The 19,824-nt window shown below is 43.6% G+C and overlaps 1 protein-coding gene across 2 annotated transcripts in view; it reads right to left on the bottom strand.

The window, feature by feature from the left end:
- NINJ1 (ninjurin 1) overlaps positions 1–18,571 on the bottom strand; it is a 61,726-nt gene extending 43,155 nt beyond the window's left edge. Inside the window, exon 1 of one of the 2 annotated variants that reach the window (XM_033926585.1) lies at positions 18,286–18,571. In XM_033926585.1, the coding sequence (XP_033782476.1) occupies positions 18,286–18,357 (72 nt within the window). In that variant the 5' untranslated portion in view covers positions 18,358–18,571. Of the gene's footprint in view, positions 1–17,906; positions 18,091–18,285 lie in introns of those variants that run through there. The other variant, XM_033926586.1, reaches the window with a different exon arrangement.
- Between the last annotated feature and the right edge of the window lie 1,253 nt (positions 18,572–19,824).

Below are 19,824 nucleotides of genomic sequence, written 5' to 3'. Positions count from 1 at the left end.
TCCAAACCTAGAAATTCTTTCACTCTCACTATCGTCCAAATCCCTAGCGGCCGCACTAACAATAACTCTGTTTTACATTCCTCCAAAAAAATGGAACCTTGCCAAGGATGACTTTTCCGAATTTTTACTAACTCTCTATCTAGCCCTTACAACCTACTTTGTGGAGATATCAATATCCACCTGGAAAAAATAGACCAATCTGAAACCATAGAACTCTGGTCACTCATCTCTTCACTAGGGTACCTCAAACCTCCACCAATTAAAACCCACCAAAGAGGCCATCAATTAGATTTAGTCACTTTTTCCTCAAGAGAGCTACCTAACCCCAAAATATTCTGGAAACAAGAACACTGGACCGACTCTCTATGGTCGGATCACAGCCTCTGCAATTTTGAACTCGATTGCCAACTAAAAACCACAAGCCCAACAAATAATAATAACCCAAAAACGAGAAATAAAAAATTCCATACTAGCAGAGGTTAAATAAATCCTGTAGAATTCTGGTCTCACTATGAGATCATATCAGATCAAAACATACAAACCGATCAATTCATGAACTCCTGGATTAATAATAGCACCAATATCCTAAATAAAATGGCTCTCATAAAAACCCGCAGAAAGAGACTTAAAAACCTAGAGGGCTGGTTTGACACGGAACTGCTATTGCTAAAGAGAGACCTAAGAAAATCGGAAAGACTTTGGCTAAAATCAGGGGCTCAAGAGCACAGAATCGCTTGGAGACAAAAATTAAAAATCTACAAAAACTCAGACCAAAGAAAAACGTAAAAACTTCTATGCCCTCAAAATCGGCGACTTCTCAACCAACAGTAGCAACCTTTTTAAGCTGGTAAATGATCTATACAATATGGAAACATTTATCGATACACCCGAAGAGCCCTACCTAACTGCAAACTGCATGGCGGACTTCTTCATCTCCAAAATACAAAAACTAAGGTCCTCCCTCACTGACCCAACAAAACCCCACTGGTGTTACCCCATTCTTCTAGATTTAGACAATTCTAGAGCCGATCTATTCTGGAACACATTCTCACCCATAGACTGGCAAACTTTCAGTAAATACTACAGGGGCTGATTTCATGACATTAGGGGGGCAGGTATCTAGTCTGCAGTAGGAATTGGCATAAGAACATAAGAAGTTGCCTCCGCTGAGGCAGACCAGAGGTCCATCTCGCCCAGCGGTCCGCTCCCGCGGCGGCCCATCAGGCCCATTGCCTGAGCAATGGGACCATTGCTCAGGCAATGGGCCTGATGGGCCGCCGCGGGAGCGGACCACTGGGCGAGATGGACCTCTGGTCTGCCTCAGCGGAGGCAACTTCTTATGTCAATTCCTACTGCAGACTAGATACCCGCCCCCCTAATGTCATGAAATCAGCCCCTGTCTTTTTTAAGGCCAAAATGCTGACTTGGATCAACTCTCTACTAACCTCTGGGAAGTTCCCAGTTGAACAAGGGCACATTATGATTTTGCCAATTAAGAAAAACACTAAAGAGCCATCTAACAATGCTTCCAACTTTAGACCAATCGCCAATATCCCCCTGGTCACCAAAATAGCAGAAGGGATAGTAAACACCAAACTCACAACATACTTAGAAAAACACAATATCTTACATGACAATCAATCCGGTTTCCGATCAGGCCACAGTACTGAAACAATTTTAGCCTCTCTGCTTGATTACCTTCATCAACTATTCAGCCAAGGCTCAAGCGCTCTTATATTGCAACTCGATCTGAGTAGCGCATTGACTTGGTTGACCACGCCACTCTACTAGACTGCCTAACATCTATTGGAATCTCAGGTCATGTTCTCAACTGGTTCCACGAATTCCTGACATCAAGAACCTACAAGGTGTTCAAGGACGACACTACCTCTTACAGCTGGGTCAACCCCTGTGGGGTCCCACAAGGCTCCCCCTTGTCCCCCACCCTATTTAACATCTACCTTGCCTCCCTAGGAAACCTCCTGCAGAGTTTGAATCTCAAATTCTTCATCTATGCAGATGACATCACCATAATCATTCCGCTCTCCTACCTTACCTCAGAGCTACTCAACTCGCTATCTCTCACCCTAAATCAGATCGAACTTTGGATGACAGCGTTTAGGCTAAAGCTAAACCCAGAAAAAACTAAATTCTTTTTAGCATCCCCAAACGACAAAATCAAGGGAACTGCGATACATATCAATGGCCTAGACTACTGTATCGAGCAATCCTTAAAAATTCTAGGAGTCACCTTAGACAAACATCTCTCACTAGAGAAACATACTGACCTAGTGTTTAAAAAATGCATCTCGATACTCTGGAAACTCCGCACCATTAAAAAATACTTTAACGAAACCTCCTTTAGTCTGCTGGTCCAAGCTTCTATTCTTAGCGTCCTGGACTACTGTAACATCATTTATCTAGGCGCCTTCAAGAAAGTCACCAAAAAGCTGAGATTGGTCCAAAACACCGCCATCCGCCTTATCTTCGGCCTAAAGAAATGGGAACACATATCCCCCTTCTACCACAAGTTGCACTGGCTGCCATTCGAATCCAGGGTCCTATTTAAGTTCTCTTGTATCTGCTACAAAACCGTATGGGATATGTCACCTGACTATCTTTACCCCCACTTCAACCTGAACTATAATAATAAGAGCTCCCGCAGAATAACTATGTTCGCTTTCCCCTCACTGAAAGCATGTCATCTTAAAAGATTTCTTGAACGGACCTTCTCTTTTCAAGCGGCCAAACTAAACTCATGGCTCACCCAAATTATACTTGACGCCTCTTCATACCTCCACTTTAGAAAAAAGCTCAAAACTCTACTTTTCAATGGACCAAATCCTTAATGCTCCCCTCTTCCGCCTTAACGCTCCCCCTCTCCTCATTAGAGAACAGATCGAATTCCCTCCTCTGCATCAGACCAAATCCTCCTCTTCCCCCCCCCCTCAACACGGCCCACCTTTCTTTACTTTTTCCCCCTCCTCCCCCCCTCCCAACGATCCCTGTCCCCTCCTCTCTTACAATATGCTTGGCTCCCCCTTCTCACAAATTCTATTGAACTCTTTTACGGTAAATACCATATATGCTCTGTATTAGTCCTTCCTTACTTAAATTGTCATTGTAAACTAGTTTGACCCTTCGATTGACTTGTTATGTACTTCTTTTTCAACTGCACTGTATGTAACTCATCTATTTGTTGTGAACCGCCTAGAACTCCCTGGGTATGGCGGTATACAAAAAAAATAAATTATTATTATTATTATTAAATCCATATGAAGCCTTAATTATTACTTGGTGTACATCTTTCCTCATGTCTCTGTGACCTCTCAGTGCAGTCTTCTGAGACCAACACACTGATGGAAAGTAAAATAAAGTATGATGTTATACTTACATTAAGATTTTTTCCTCACCAGAGCCTAAACACAGATCATCATTACCCTTTCATCTGTACATGCAATAAGCATAAAAGAAGTCATCTCTCCATGAAATTTCAAAGAAATGTTTTCACAGCATCTCCATGCGAGACAAATTATTTTTAAAAAAGGCAGAGATGGGAGTTAGCTACCTAAAAATCGAATCTGCACCCATTTTGGCAGGGCTATAACTGTGTAATTTCCCTTGAGCTAGGATTTGGGGGAAGGCAAGTAAAATCTAACAATTTAATAATCTGAGGCTTTATGCATGAGTCATTTATTTAGGATTTAACCGTATAAAAAGTAATAGCAAAAGAAAACTGATTTACCAGTTCCTGTACCATCAGTTAAACTTTAGTGAAAAAAAATCCCCAAAGACTCAACTTACATTCATTTTGACCTCTGCAAAATCACAGTAAGTTACTGTTTCTTATTGATGGTTAATGTATGTTAAAGGTTCCAATTGCTCTACTATTTTGTCTTTTTGTACCTTACCAAGGAATGCTAACTAACTGTATGCTTGAGTTTGTGTCCTCTGTGTTTACTCAAGTACTTTTGAATTCTACATACCAGTAGTTTGCTTTATCTATGTTTATACTTGCATTGAAATTTTGATTGCAAACTGCTTTGTTGGCACTGCAACACTTCATTGTGGTGATGGAGGCAAAAAAGTCCTGGGTCCTGTAATGCCTATACATTTTACATAGCCTCTGGTGAATCTATGTATAAGTGAGACATTCAGAAAAATAACTCCTTTCATCTAGTGTTGAGAGAGATACATCTAGTAAATTTGGTCAGAGATGCTGTGCCCTTGCTGTACTAAGGCCGTTAATTTCATTCTTAAAAGCATAAAACTTTAAGAGCTAGTGTGAGAAGACGCATAACAGCTCTTCCATGTACATTCATCCACCTGAAAACTCGCTTTTGTTGTGTGAATATTGTGGTAGACTTTCTGACATTAATTCCCATTAAGAGGTTTCAAGATGCAAGAAACATTATAGGCTGAAGTTAGAAAAACCAACTCCTACATTTTGTTTCCTCACAAATCAGTGATGGTTTGGAAAAAAAAAGTATCCATTTTTGTATACAGTGGTACCTTGGTTTGCGAGCAAAATTCGTTCCAGAAGCATGCTTGTAATGTAATCTAATCTTCCATTTGTGTGTTGCACAAACCTGTGCAGGCTGGAGGCGACTTACATAGAAAGGAGAGAGAAGGGAAAAGGCAAGGGAGGACAGAGAAAGGCATGAAAGAGGAGAGGAAGAAGGGGCATAAAGATTTATCTTTCTCAAAAAAGGCAAAAGGACTAGCAGAGACAGCAGGATAGAGGGATAACGATTCTCACTGCAAAAGTTTCAACACACTCTGCCCGGGATTTGAAAGTTAAGTCCTAGTTGTTTTTTGAAGAACTTTAAGCAAACAATAGATACCAGCTAAAGAAAGGGCAGGAGAGGGAGCGGAGCCAGTGAAGTTAATTCCCTTTCTAGTATTTACAACACTGAGGCTCTGCCCCTTTAATAATAAAGTGATTAAGGTGTTTAAGGAGCGTGTTAGAGCAGAATAACACCTCTGAATGATTTAGATTAAGTTTATGAACTATTTTTGAGAAGGGTATTTTATAAAGAAGTATAGATTCTTTCTCATACTGTATATAATATTGGTGGAATAAAGATTTACCCCCTTTTATACAAAACTGCAATAGCAGTTTCTAGCACGAGGAGCCACGCTGAATGGCCTGCGCTGCTCCCGACGCTCATTGAGTTCCTATGAGCGTCTGGAGCAGTGCGGGCCATTCATTGCGGCTTCTCGCACTAGAAATAACTATCGAAGTTTCGTAAAAGGAGGCCTTAATTGTCGAAGAGAAGAGTTTTCAGTTTCTTCCAGAATAAGGTGTGTAGTTAGTTTCCAATCTGATTGCATCTGGGAGGTCATTCCAAGTCTTTATTCCCAGGAAGATTTTTTGCGGATGGCATGTTTAGTTGCATTCTATTGAGGATTCACCTAGAGGTGGACCAAGCCGTTGCGAATAGTTAGATGAGAGGGGCGGCCGAGTTTCCTTGAAGTATGTTGTGTAGGATACATGATATTGTGAAGTTTATCCGAGATGGTATGGGTAACCAGTGTAATTGTTTGATGTGGGCTGTGATTGACTCATATAAAGAACTCGTATATCAAAGTGAATTTCCCCATAGAAAATAATGGAAACTCAGACGATTTGTTCCACAACTCAAAAACTTTCATATAAAATATGCTGTACATACTTGTATTGCAAGACCTTGCTTGTTTAGAACAGTCACTACACTCCCTTTAGGTGGGAACTCAGGGAACTGGGTAGGACTATGTAGACTTTGAGTCAAATGGGATGGAATTGGACACTGGCAGAATGAGTAGGGGTTCAGGGACTGTGCAACAGTGAAGGCAAGGCCAGGATGTATTGGGCTTGGGTATATTGTACTGTGGGTAAATACGCTTAATTGCTACGTTCAGCTGTTGTGCATACTGTGATGACGTGGCGCGCATTGAGTACTCGTATTGCAAGAAAATGCTCGCTGATTAAGTTAAAATTTATCAAACATTTTGCTCGTCTTACATAACACTTGCATACCAAGTTACTCACAATCCAAGGTTTTACTGTATTTCCCACTCCAGATATTATGCTTAGTATTACACTTACCGGTACCTTTGGTAGTGATTTTCATTCATTCATTCAATTTTTTTAGCCCATCCTCCCAAAGGAGCCCAGAACGGGTTACAAAGTTCATCCATAATAATCCAGAGCAGAGATGACATAGTTTACATAAATTACAATATAGACATGACAATAAAACATATGCACTAAGTAGCATCTGCTGAGATTAAGTGTCATAGGTGCGTTGACTGGGTGGCATTTCAGGGTGAATGACTTTAAGGCGCTGGGTTAGTGATCTGAGAGATGTTGGGATCGTGTGCCAAGGTTTGGGTATGAAATGTGAGTAGGAGCGTTTGCGGGCAGTTTCAGTTTTGAGGGAGCAGCCAGAAGGTATGGTCAGTCGTTTTTCTCCTTGGGACCTCAGTGGTCGCTTTGGGAAGTAGATTTGTAGTTTAGTTTTCATGTAGTACGGAATCATTTCATGGAAGGTTTTGAAAGTGAGGAGCAGGGCCTTGAAGGTGCAGCCAGTGCATGGAAGCTAATGCAGGAGTAACATGGTCGCGGATGCTTAGGTTTTTCAGAAGAACTGTCTTCTCATTCAAATTGGTAACCAAACTTCAGGATTGCAACCGTCACATTTGAAAGTCACTCAGAGGTATAGAGCTCTTCAAGAAGAGAGTTGCGCCCTCTAGTGATGAACCAAAGTATACTTTTCAGTCGTTGCAACTTTATTAGTGCTGGTTACGCTCCAAGTTTGATTACAAAAATAAATAAATAAATAAATGTCTTTACAGTCTTTCAAACACTTGTATGAAAATACTTTGTTTTTTCTTATCTTTACAAATCTTTTCAAATGAACATCGCTCTGTGAGAAAATTGAGAGCAGCTTGATAATTCAGTTTATAACAGGTTCGGGGTCTCTACGTGGCCCCGTTTCGATTCCTTCTTCAGGAGACCCTATTATATGTAAACTGAAAAACCTTTTCAATGCTGATAGAATGCTTCAAGTTTGCGATGTGGTAACATCGTCAAAAGAACGCTGTCGGTGCTGAGAATTTAAACTGTCAGAGAAAACATAGCATCAGCTGTCCGGTTTAAAAGAGTACCTTTAAAAGAGGGCGCAACTCTCTTCTTGAAGAACTCTATACCTCTGAGTGATTTTCAAATGTGACGGTTGCAATCCTGAAGTTTGGTTACCAATTTGAATGAGAAGACAGTTCTTTTGTTTGAACTCTAATATTTTTCTGACTTCCACTAGTATTTAACTATTAGTACCCCAGTGACATTATAAAGAAATTAGGTTTTTCAGAAGGCAGATTGCAGCGTTTTGCACCCTTTGGAGGTGGGAGAGAGTTTTGGTAGGCAGGCCCACTAGTAGAGTGTTACAATAGTCTACGCGGGATAGAACAAAAGCGTAGAGTAGTTGGGCAAATTCAGGTTCTGAGAAGAAGGCACATATGGTTTTTAGCTGGCAGAGGTAGTAGGAGGATGATACTAGTTTGGATACGTGATCTGTCATTGATAAATTAGAGTGAAGAGTTACTCCTAGGCTGCGGACGTTGTCTTTGGGTGTAAGGGTGTTTGTGGCCCAGGAAAAGGACGGACAGGGGTATACGCATAAATCTTTGTGGATCCAGAGAAGTTCTGTCTTGGATTCATTTAACTGTAACTTGTTTACGGTCATCCAAGTCTTTATTTCAGTTAAGCAAAACTGGAGATTTTTGATTTGTGTGTCTCGGTGATGGCCTAGGGGAAGATAGAGTTGTAGGTTGTCAGCGAAGGAGTGGATTCTGGCCGGTGTTTTCCCACTATGTCCAGTACTGGTTTGACATAGAGGTTGAAGAGGAGAGGTGAAAGTAAGGCTCCCTGAAGCACTCCATAGTGGAGTGGTTTGAGTTCAGATAAGGATTTTCCTAGTAGGACTATGCGATTTGTCATTCAGGAATGAAGACAACTATTGAAGTGCGTTGTCACGGAGTCCAATGGACTTTAGCCTGGACAAGAGGAGAGAGTGGTCTATGGTGCCGAAGGTGGCACTAAGGGCTAATAGTACCAGAAATGCATAATTTCTGTCATCTAGGATTTTCCAGCAGTCATCTAGGATGTCCAAAAGCAGTTTCTGTGATGTGGTGTTTCCCGAAGCCCGATTGGAAGTTGGAGAGGCTGGCGTTTGTCTCCATGAAGTCTTGCAATTGCGTGAGTACAGTCTTTTCCAATATTTGTTTAGATGAATGGGAGGTTTGAGACAGGTCTGAAACTGCTTGGGTTGTTTGGGTCCATGGTTGTTTTTTTCAGGAGTGGTTTTACTATGGCTGATTTCCAGCTCCATGAAACTACACCTGTCATAAGGGACTCATTTATTAGGGGTAGGATGGATTCCAGGAATATCTCGTTTGTGTTCAGCAGTGTAGTGGAGGGACATGGGCCCAGGATCGAGGTTGCGGGGCGTATGGAGTTGATTATGGTTTTGAGGTCGTTATGGGAGATCGGTTTGAAACTGTTCAAGGTTTCCATCTTGGGTGGACTGTCATCTTGGGCAGTCTCTGGGATGTATGGGAGTGCTTTGGCCTCAGAGTCCAGATTTGCACGTATCTTTGATATTTTGTCGTGGAAGAAGGTGGAGAAGGATTCGCAGTCCAGGTTCATTTGCAGGGAATGCATTGGACCTTGGGATAAGGAGAATAGGTTTTTCGTTAATGAGAAGATGGCCTTCAATCTGCTTGGGACCTTAGATAGTAGAGCAGTGAAATGAGCTTTCTTTGCTTCAAGTGTGGCTAGTTTTGCAACAAGTTTTTCCAGGAGGATTTGTCCTGGTCACTGAGAGTTTTGCGCCAAGTATTTTCTGCTTTTCTGACTCTCCTTTTTTGTACTCTCAGGTCTTCTGTAAACCAGGGTGAAGAGAATGGTCGTGAGTTAGGTTTAGTCACCTTGACTTTTTGCTAGGTTCTCACAGAGTGTTTTAATGCCTGAGTGCCAGGTCAGTGCCTTCTCTTCTAGGGAGTTAGTGCCTAGTTGGGTTTACTGATTTTGGGTCGAACGTAATTGTTTCCTGGGAATTTGTTCAGTCTGTTGCCTCTTTAACTCTAGTGTGCAGGCTGAACGTGATTATATGGTGATCGGTCCAGGGGACCATGATGTTTGTTGGCGAGGATGTTTTCTGGTCAATTTGTGGGCCATCTAGGAGAAAGATTAGGTCCAGTGTATTTCCAGAGGAATGAGTTGGAGGTGACTTGTTGAGTGAGTCCCGGATCTGAGAGTGTTTTGATGAAATCTCATGGGGCGCTCCTGACTTCTGGGTAGTCCGCAAAGTTGAGGTCACCTAGGAATACGATTTGTTTATGGATTACGGACAGGTTGCTTATAATGGTTAGCAGTTCGTCGAGAGCAGACATAGGAGAAGAGGGTGCTCTGTAGACTAGTATGATTGTAATTTTTTTGTCGTGGCCTATTGAGAAAATGAGGCATTCTCGGTCTGGTAGTGTAATGGAGTGTATTTGGTGTGGGTTTAACTTGGATTTGGTGATCGTTGCCACCCCTCCCCCTCTCTTGTTGGGATGGGAGCATGCCAATGCTTGGTAGCCTTGAGGGCATAACGCACCCAAGGTGGCTCCATCGTTGTCTTTGAGCTATGTTTCCGTCACTAGTAGGAGGTCCCAGTTGTACTCTGTGATGGCATCTGTGGGAACGAGGTTTTTGTCGCTTATGGATCTGGCATTCACTAGGGCTGCTGCGACATTGTGTGCAATGGGGGCGTATGTGTCAGTTTTGATCTTTATGAGGTTATCTTGGGCTTTGCACGGTAGCAGCTTCTTAGGTCTCCATATCGACCCTGGCCAGTGATGATGGGTATGTGGTATGCCATCACGGGGAGTATGAGTGTGATGGCTAGAAGGGGGCACGGTGTATTGGCTTGGTTGTGTGTTGAAGAAGTTGACTGCATGCTGCAACAGGAGCTCCTAAGGGTGGAAGAGGAATGAGCTGTGAGCTCTGGGGAGAAGGGTTAATGACCCAGAACCTTTTAAGAGCAGGACACATGAATCTGGTGACAAAAAAAAATCAATTTTGCTATCCAGGCTTTTTAAGCAACTGTCTTGTCCTTGCTCTATAAAGAAAGCCAAGCCAATCAGGAACGATATGCACTGAAGATAAAAGTCAGGCAAGATCACACTCTGTTATTCTGCAGTAATCCAGAGTTGGTAGCTGCGGTATAGAAAAAGAAAGCCAAATACTACTACTAATCATCTCTTATATAGTGCTGTACATTTTGACATTTATAGACAGTCCCTGCTTTGAAGAGCTTACAATCTAACTTGGACAGACAAACATATAGGGTTGGGGATGCAGAACCCAAGGTGAAAGGAGTTAGGAGTTGAAAGCACTCTCAAAGGAGTGCAGCTTTTAACTGGGCCTTGAACCTGCCCAATAGCGGCAGCTGCAAATTACAATCAAGCGTACCTGGAAGGTAGAATGCCACAATTAAAATAGGGAGCTGACCATTCTTGGGATTCAAACCCATGACCTTTGGACAATGAAAGCAGTGCTTTAAACCAGTGAGCTAGAGCTGCTTTCTTTCAAGTGGCTGTGATACGATACCCGAGATCATACCGTAGCAGATCCCTAAGGTATCATATCACATGTGAGGAAGAAGCACCTGAACGGAAGCTGCTGTGGCTCAATGGGTAAAATCCCTGTTCCCATCTTCCAAAGGTCATGGGTTTGAATCCCAAGAATGGTCAGTTCTTTATTTTAATTGTGGCATTCTACCTTCCAGGTGCACCTTAAAGATCTCACAATGAGATCACCATTGTGCAGCTGGAAACCTCCATTTGCAATGAACTAGAAGGCATGCTGAGATCTGTATCTCTTTTTTCTGTTTTTAACCTTTTGGGAATGAAGTTATATATGCAATATATATATTTTTTCATGAACCTTGCTTGCTTAATGCACCTCATTCAAGAATTAGCTCATTGCAGCACTCTTAAATCAGAAAAAAAGGGTAGCTTTTTAGCAAGAAATATAAAGCTATCTTCTTCATGTGCTCTGCTTCAGTTAATGGATCTTTTCCTATAATTAGCAATAAGCACAGTTACTTACCGTAACAGTTGTTATCCAGAGACAGAAGGCAGCTATTCTCAACATAGGTGGCGTCATCCACAGAGCCCAGATGCGGACAGCCTTGCAAGCACACTTGCTTGTAGAAATGTAGAAGTTTTGAGTCTGCCGCACTGCGCATGCACGAGTGCCTTCCTGCCCAGCACAGGGCGAGTCTCCTCAGTTCAGATAGCTAGAAAAGAAGCCAACCAAGGGAGGTGGGTGGATTGTGAGAATAGCTGCCTGCTGTCCCTGGATAACAACTGTTACGGTAAGTAATTGTGCTTTATCCCAAGATAAGAAGACAGCAGCCTATTCTCAACATATGGGTGACCTCCAAGCTAATCAGAATGGGATGGTGGGAGCGTTGGTAACTTAGGAGAATACATTTTGTAATACCCTCTGGCCAAAATGGCCATCCCGTCTGGAGAAAACTTCCAGATAATAGTGAGAGCTGAAAGTATGAACCGAGGATCAGGTAGTAGCTTTGCAAATTTCCTCAATAGGTGTAGATCTGAGGAAATCTACTGAAGCTGCCATGGCTCTGACTTTGTGGGCTGTGACTCAACTCTGTAGTTGTAGTCCAGCCTGGGCATAGCAGAAAGAGATACAAGTAGCCATCCAGTTAGAGATGGTACACTTACAGATTGGATGTCCCAACTTGATTGGATCGAAGGAGACAAAAAGTTGAGGAGCAGTTCTGTGTGGTTTGGTGTGTTCCAAGTAAAAGGCCAAAGCACGCTTACAGTCCAGAGTATGAAGGGATGATTCTCCAATATGAGAATGAAGTCTTGGAAAAAACACTGAAGTACAATAGATTGGTTGAGATGAAATTCTGAAACTTTAGGTAAGAATTTAGGATGAGTACGGAGGACCACCTTGTCATGATGGAAAACTGTGAAAGGTGGATCAGCAACTAATGCTTGCAGCTCACTCTTCAAGCAGATGTGAGGAAAATGAGAAAAACCACTTTCTAAGTAAGATACTTCAGATGAGCCGTAGACATTGGTTCAAATGGAGGCTTCATCAATTGAGCAAGAACAACATTGAGATCCCAAACCACTGGAGGCGGTTTGAGAGGGGATTTGACATTGAAAAGTCCTTTCATAAATCTGGAAACCACCGGATGAGCAGAGATGGGTTTCCCTTCAATAGGCTGATGGAAAGCAGCAATTGCACAGAGATGGACTAAGATCGATGTAGACTTGAGGCCAGAGATGGATAAGTGTAAAAGATAATCTAGAACAGACAATAAGGAGGAATCTTGAGGCTTCTTTTCATGAGAGATGCACCATGTAGAAAATCTAGTTCATTATTGGTGTAGCATTGTCTAGTGGCAGGCTTTCTAGAAGCCTCTATAATGTCTCTCACAGGTTGAGAAAACTGAAGAGGAGTTATATTTGACAGGTACCAAGCTGTCAGGTGTAGAGACTGCAGGTTGGGATGAAGTAGAGATCCTTGACTCTGTGTAAGCAGAGACGGAAAAACTAGTAGAAGGTATGGCTCCCTGCTGCTGAGTTGAAGTAGAAGGGAGTACAAGGTTGTCTCAGCCACCGAGGAGCTATCAGAATCATGGTGGCATGATCATTCTTCAACTTGACAAGAGTTTTGAGAATGAGAGGGAATGGAGGGAATACACACAGAAAAAGATTTGTCCATTCCAGTAGAAAAGCATCTGCCTCAAGGCGATGAGGAGAATATATCCTGGAGAAGAACTGAGGCAGTTTGTGGTTGTGGGGAGATGAAAAGAGATCTATCTGAGGCGTTCCCCACTGCGAAAAAATTTGATGAAGAGGTGAAGAATTGAGTATCCATTCGTGAGGTTGCAGAAGACGACTCAATTTGTCCACCAAACAGTTTTTCACCCCTTGGATGTAGACACCTTTGAGGAAGGTGTTGTGGAGGATTGCCCAGTCCCAAACTTTCAGAGCTTCTTGACAAAGGAAGGGAGATTCCGTCCGTCCCCCATTTGTTGACATAGTACATGGCGACTTAGTTGTCTGTCCGAATGAGGACTACCTGGTCAGGAAGAAGATGTTGAAAAGCTTTGAGAGCATTGAAGATCGCTCCGAGTTCCAACAGATTGATGTGACACTGATGATCCGTACTGGTCCAGTGGCCTTGAGTATGGAGACAATCGAGATGAGCCCCCCAAGCGTAGGTTGAGGAATCTGTTGTGAGGACCTTCTGATGAGGGGGCATTTGAAACAGAAAGCCTCTGGAGAGAGTGGAAGAGAGCAGCCACCAGCGGAGAGACTGTTTCAACGAAAGAGTGACTAATGTGTCGAGAGAATGGGTCGCAAGCCTGCGTCCACTGAGATGAGGAATTCTGAGGTGAAGTCTAGCAAAAGGAGTCACGTGTACTGTGGAGGCCATGTGACCTAGGAGTACCATCATGTGTCTCGCTGAGATTGAAGAACGGGAAGACACTGCATGACAAGAGTTGAAGAAGAGCCTCCAGACGTTGTTGCGGAAGGAATGCTCTTAGTTGGGTAGTGTCCAGAACAGCTCCGATGAACTGTAGATTCTGAGAGGGCTGAAGTTGGGATTTGGGAAAATTGATTTAGAATCCCAAGCTTTTTAGGAACCACGTAGTCCATTGGGTCGCTACAATAACACCCTGAGATGTTGAATCTTTGATGAGCCAGTCATCTAGGTAGGGGAACACCTGAAGACCATGGTTCCTTAGAACTGCTGCTACCACCACCAGGCACTTGATGAACACTCTGGGAGATGAAGCCAGGCCAAAGGGTAGCACTCTGTATTGGTAATTCAGATTCCCCACCCAAAATCTGAGATACTGAATCGGATGAATGAGGATGTAAGTATAAGCCTCCTTGAGATCCAGAGAACATAACCAATCGTTCTGATCTATATGAGGGTATAGGGACGCCAGGGACAACATGCAAAATTTTTCTTTGACTAAAAATTTGTTGAGAGCCCTGAGATCCAAAATGGGTCTCAGATCGCCTGCCTTCTTTGAAACTAGGAAGTAACAGGAATAAAACCCCCTGCTCCGCTGTTCCAAGGGAACTTCCTCAATGGCACAGAGACGAAGCAGAGCTTGAGCTTCCTGAAGAAGGGCGGTCTGGGATGGATTGGAAGGATACTCTCTTGGAGGAAGTTCTGGTGGAACCTGAGTGAAATGAAGAGAGTATCCTTACCTGATTGACAGCACCCAGAGGTTGGATGTAATGGGTCTCCCACTGGTGGTAAAAATGATGGAGATGACCTCCTAATAATAATAAATAATAATAGCAACAGTTTATATACCGCAGGACCATGAAGTTCTATGCGGTTTACAAAGATTAAAAGATGGTACAAATTGATTGAACTTAACAGAGGTGAAAGCTAGTGATTAACAGCTCAAGGGATCAGTTATTGAGGAGAAAGAGTTGTACGGGTCAGCTACCTAGATACTTCAGGAACAAATGTTTTTAGGCGTTTCCTGAATTCCCCATAAGTAGTAGGCGTGAGCAAAGGGGCTGTTTTGGTGGCAAGGTTGTGCTGAGTGCAGACAGCAATCATGGGGGGGGAGGGGAACAGAAAGGGGCAACGGAGCAGGTAGGCATTGCAGAACAGGGGGAGAGGGAAAGGGGGCTGCTTTGGCAAGCAGGGGGGCCAGGGAGACACACAGAAAGTAAGACGCACAGACAGGGGACCAGGGAGAGACACAGACACAAAGAATGACAAACAGCGTTCAGGGAGAGAGACAAATAAAAAAACAAAACAAAAGACAGACATACAGACATCTACTCTAGCACCCGTTATTGTAACGGGCTTAAACACTAGTTATATTATAATGTCTATGTTCTATTGTACACAGCTCTCAGTCTCTTTGGGAAAGTCAGTATATAACACAAAAAAATCAGTAACACTTTCCCCATTCATAAGCACCACATCCAGTTATCACCTTCTCCTATATTTTGTTTCTCTACTAGCTGCTAAAACAATTCCTTCTGGAGAAAATCCAAGGGATTCCTCTTTCTAAAATGACACCATGGTCAGAATGACCAAGTCAACATTACAGCTGACTGAACATATTAATAGTAGCTCCCTTTCCTTCCAACTTTATGAATATCTTCCATTAAATTGCCATCCATTTCTTCTTCTATCATACCAATATAAATGTTTCATTCCCTCTTTCAAAATTAGCCCCGAGTTCCTCCTCCCTACATTGTAAGCCCTGCTTGAAGTATTACTATTTCAAAACAAATACAAACAGTTCTTAATACCTTAATGTTTAAACTATGATACATGCATACTTTAAGTATTTGGGACTCTGTCAAAATAAGCTTGATAGAGCTAAGCATTTCCATTTCTTTATGTACATTGTGTTTACTGGTTAAATAAACTAGTTTGAATGAAAGGAGGTATAGCAGATGCCTGAACAAACATACCACAACAAAAGAGAATGTGGAGAATGAGAGAACTTATGTAAATGGTGAGGCTAGATGTGGTGTATGCAAGACATGATGCCAGAGTAATAAAAATCCTCACCATGCTCTCATGTATAAATACTTAAATATGAAGCTGCAACCATGGTTTCAAGAGCAAAGATTTGAATTGAGTGCACATCAAGTGACAAGCAGGGAAGAGGGGGAAATGCGCAGAAGTGAATTGTAGATGTAAAGGAAAAGGGATGGGCTTTGATATACCAGTCTTTCTATGGTTACAATCAAAGTGGTTACATATTACAGTATATACAGATGATACAGTACAGATAGCAGGGTTTCACCAGGAAATGCTTATTGTGGTTTGGGATATGAAAGCCTAGAAAATACTATGTTTCTGGTGCATTTCAAGAAAAATTATATTTGAAATACAGTATTTAAAACAAGCCACTACAGGTCCTGGGAAACACTACATAGAAACTATCATTGTATTATGGAGTCTTTATATATTACAGTTAATTCAGCTTCAGTTGAGTGAAAACTTAAAAGGCATGGTCCATTGAAAATTAATTTGTGGTCTTAGCCTACTACTAGGGACAAGCAAGAACCTATGATTGAAGCCACCATGAGATTCTTATGAATGCATGATTTCTCTTGCACCTTACTCAATCCATTTGCATTTTTTTAGAATCAAAACAACCCTCTTGACTAGGTCCTGATTAAGTCTGCTCTTCTGTCCCACGGACACTGCAGGGAAGAGCGGTCCCAGCGAAGTGGAGTCCCGATGAAGTGCTCTGGGGGATCGGAGCTTTTTCTGTGCTGGGCCACGTGCAACCGCTAAACATGCGGCAAGGCTGGAAGCAGGAGCAGCCCTTCCACATGGTGATCAGCTGGAGTCAGTTGCAGACGTGCGGGGTGCTCCAGTCCCGGCGGAAGTAGCTCTTAAAAGAGCCTTTGCTTAGAAGCAGCTCTTGCGGCTCTTAAAAGAGCCTTTGCTTAGAAGCAGCTCTTGCGGCTCTTAAAAGAGCCTTTGCTTAGAAGCAGCTCTTGCGGCTCTTAAAAGAGCCTTTGCTTAGAAGCAGCTCTTGCGGCTCTTAAAAGAGCCTTTGCTTAGAAGCAGCTCTTGTGGCTCTTAAAAGAGCCTTTGCTTAGAAGCAACTCTTGTGGCTCTTAAAAGAGCCTTTGCTTAGAAGCAACTCTTGTGGCTCTTAAAAGAGCCTTTGCTTAGAAGCAACTCTTAAAAGAGCCTTTGTTAGAAGCAGCTCTTTTGGCTCTTAAAAGAGCCTTTGCTAGAAGCAGCTCTTTTGGCTCTTAAAAGAGCCTTTGCTAGAAGCAGCTCTTTTGGCTCTTAAAAGAGCCTTTGCTAGAAGCAGCTCTTTTGGCTCTTAAAAGAGCCTTTGCTAGAAGCAGCTCTTTTGGCTCTTAAAAGAGCCTTTGCTAGAAGCAGCTCTTTTGGCTCTTAAAAGAGCCTTTGTTAGAAGCAGCTCTTGCGCTCTTAAAAGAGCCTTTGTGCTGCGGAAGCAGCTCTTGTGGCTCTTAAAAGAGCCTTTGCTAGAAGCAGCTCTTTTGGCTCTTAAAAGAGCCTTTGTTAGAAGCAGCTCTTGCGCTCTTAAAAGAGCCTTTGTGCTGCGGAAGCAGCTCTTGTGGCTCTTAAAAGAGCCTTTGTGCTGCGGAAGCAGTTCTTGTGGCTCTTAAAAGAGCCTTTGTCCGAAGCAGCCCTTGTGGTTCTTTAAAAGAGCCTTGGGGCCGCAGAAGCAGCCTGAGCGCCGGAAGCTCGGAGGAAAAGGGTTCCGATGCTCCCTGGCGGTCAGTATTTGAATCTCTCGCAGGCGGAAAGCTCTGCCCCCATTCCCCGACCCACCCAATGAGGACGCAGCTAGCGCCTTAGACGTCAGGGGTGATGTCCGAGTGACCCGCGGAGTCGGGAAATGGGGCGGAGCAAAGGGCAGGGCTCCCTCCAGGCAGCCGCCGTGTTACCAGCGGCATGCTCAGAAGGCCATCGCTGCCGGCATTTTTTTTTTTTTAGGACCAAAACAACAAAAAGATTGTGGAACAGAAAATCGAATGTACCAGTCTGTAGTTTAATAAGCATCCAAATAACTTAAAAAATGATAACCTTAAACAGTTACAAGTGACTCACAGGATAAACATCAAAATAATGTACAAAATAAAAATGACCCAGCGTGCACCATGTTTAAGCAAGACAAAAAAATGCCTTCCTCAGGAGTCTTGTAGGGTCATTGGCTGTCTTAAATATAAAAACATAAAAGTCACACAAAAAAAACAGACCCACCAAGTAGTTAAGAGACTACAAACAAGAACAGCTCACAAGACTCCAATGGTGTCACAACGTAAAAACTTAAATCCTATCAACTCACTCCAACTTCCCCAAACATAGGCTTAATTCGCAAGTGCACTTAAAGATCCATAGCCAGCCAAAATGACTAACGGCTGTTCGTGTACGTCGTCGTACAGGTCCGTTTTCTCCACGCAGGATAACGGCGTTAGAGCACATTAGTAAACAGTTGGGAAAGTCCCCGAGCGTCGAAATTGCTGGCACGCGACAGCGTTGGGCAGATCGCGCGCGCGCCGGGAATCCCCCCCGCGGCCCCGACACCTGACGGGAAATCTTTGCCATGGTGACCGGCCCCTCGGACTCTTTGTCGGACCGCGGAGGAACACCTGCCGTGTGAGCAGCATTCCCTAAAAAAGCGTCGAGTGGGGACGCCGCGGCTTCCTCCCCCTCCCGTTCATTACCTCATAATCCGCCAGCTCCGGTTCGTCTCTCAGTCTGCCGTTGAGCTCCATGACGTCGGTTTCAGCGGCCATGGAGGAGAGGAACGGCTGGTGGGAGATGCCGCTGGGCTGTCGCGCCGTTTCGCTCTCTTTCCCTTCGCAGAAGCCCGAAACCCTTTCGTTTTCCCTCCTCGTCGGCGCTCGCTCTGTCTCAGCTTGTTTTCCAAGGCGCGCGAGCTGCCGTCTGAGGTAGTTTGCCGCCAGGGCCAGCTTCCAGTCAGGGGCGTGGCCTGGGCGGGGCACGTCCTCCTCGGGAGCTCAGCCGAGGGCTGGAATGCGAATGCCCAGGTGACGTCAAGGGGGAAAGACCCTTTGCGAGCATTTCCGAAGTGCTGCCAATTCACGTACGGTCGCGTGGATTTTGCAGACCTAATGTAAGACAGGGCACGTTTCCATCAGCTTGCAAAGTTATCACTACCCGCTCCCAGGACTGATCTTGCGGATCTTAACCGCACGCCCTTAAAAACCTGCTCACTTTATTTATTTTTTTTTGGGGGGGGGAGGGGGGATACGGGAGTTAAAATGAGGGTCTCTGCGGGGTTCACGTTTTACACCATCCCAATCCCAAAGAGAGAGAAAAATAATAATAATAATCAGCAGCAGTGTAGAAGTTAAAACACAGACCCCTCGAAACTAAAAGTGCACAGTCTTAAAAAGAAAGGGGCCCTGCTAGGGTTATCATATGACTTCGGAAAAAGGAGGACGGATTGAGACATCCGGGTTTTACTTCCAGTGAAAGCAATGGAAGTAAAACCCAGATGTCTCAATCTGTCCTCTTTACTTCCATTAAAACCCGGATATCTCAATCCATCCTCCTTTTTCTGGAGCCATATGGTAACCCTAGGTGTGGATCCCCAGGGATCCTCATTTTTTAAACTCCTGCAGACATCTCAGATCCCGCTCACTCACAGATCCTTGTTTTAACTCCAGCGGATCTCACAGATCCCGCTGGAGGAGGTAAAATAAAAGGGGTGAGAGGGATCTGTGAGGTCTACAGGAGTTTAAACAAGGATCCTTGCTGACCCTATGCCACAGCCACATTCTTTTTAAGGTCATAGGGTAGTCATCCACGAGGTCCGTGGAATACTTGTTTTCAGGTTTGTCAGAGATACACTGAAATTACCAATCACAGCTGTCAAAAGCAAGGTAAGCAGATTTTTAAGGGTGTGCGGTTAAGATTCATGAGGTCCGTGTTTTATCCAGACCCTCCCCCCTCTCCCTCTTCATAGAAGCTCAGATGTGGGATAGCCTGACCCTCAGTGACACTACAGTGAGCAAGGGAAGCTTTTAACCAGTGTTTTATAAAAGTACCAGTACTTAAGTAAAAGTAAAACGTTTCCCAGAGAAACTACAGTGAAATAATAAAAAACACATAAAAAATGTACTCAAATAAAAGTTTAAAAAGTAAGGCCCTCTTGTACTAAGCTGCACAGAGGTTTCTACTGCAGTGGGGGGGGGGGGGGCACTAAGGCCCTGATTCTCCAAAGTGCATCCTCCTGG

This window comes from Geotrypetes seraphini, chromosome 17 (genome assembly GCF_902459505.1).
Source record: "Geotrypetes seraphini chromosome 17, aGeoSer1.1, whole genome shotgun sequence".
NCBI lineage: Eukaryota > Metazoa > Chordata > Amphibia > Gymnophiona > Dermophiidae > Geotrypetes > Geotrypetes seraphini.
Note: the sequence above shows the minus strand (reverse complement) of the source record. Positions and strands in the feature narration are given on the sequence as shown.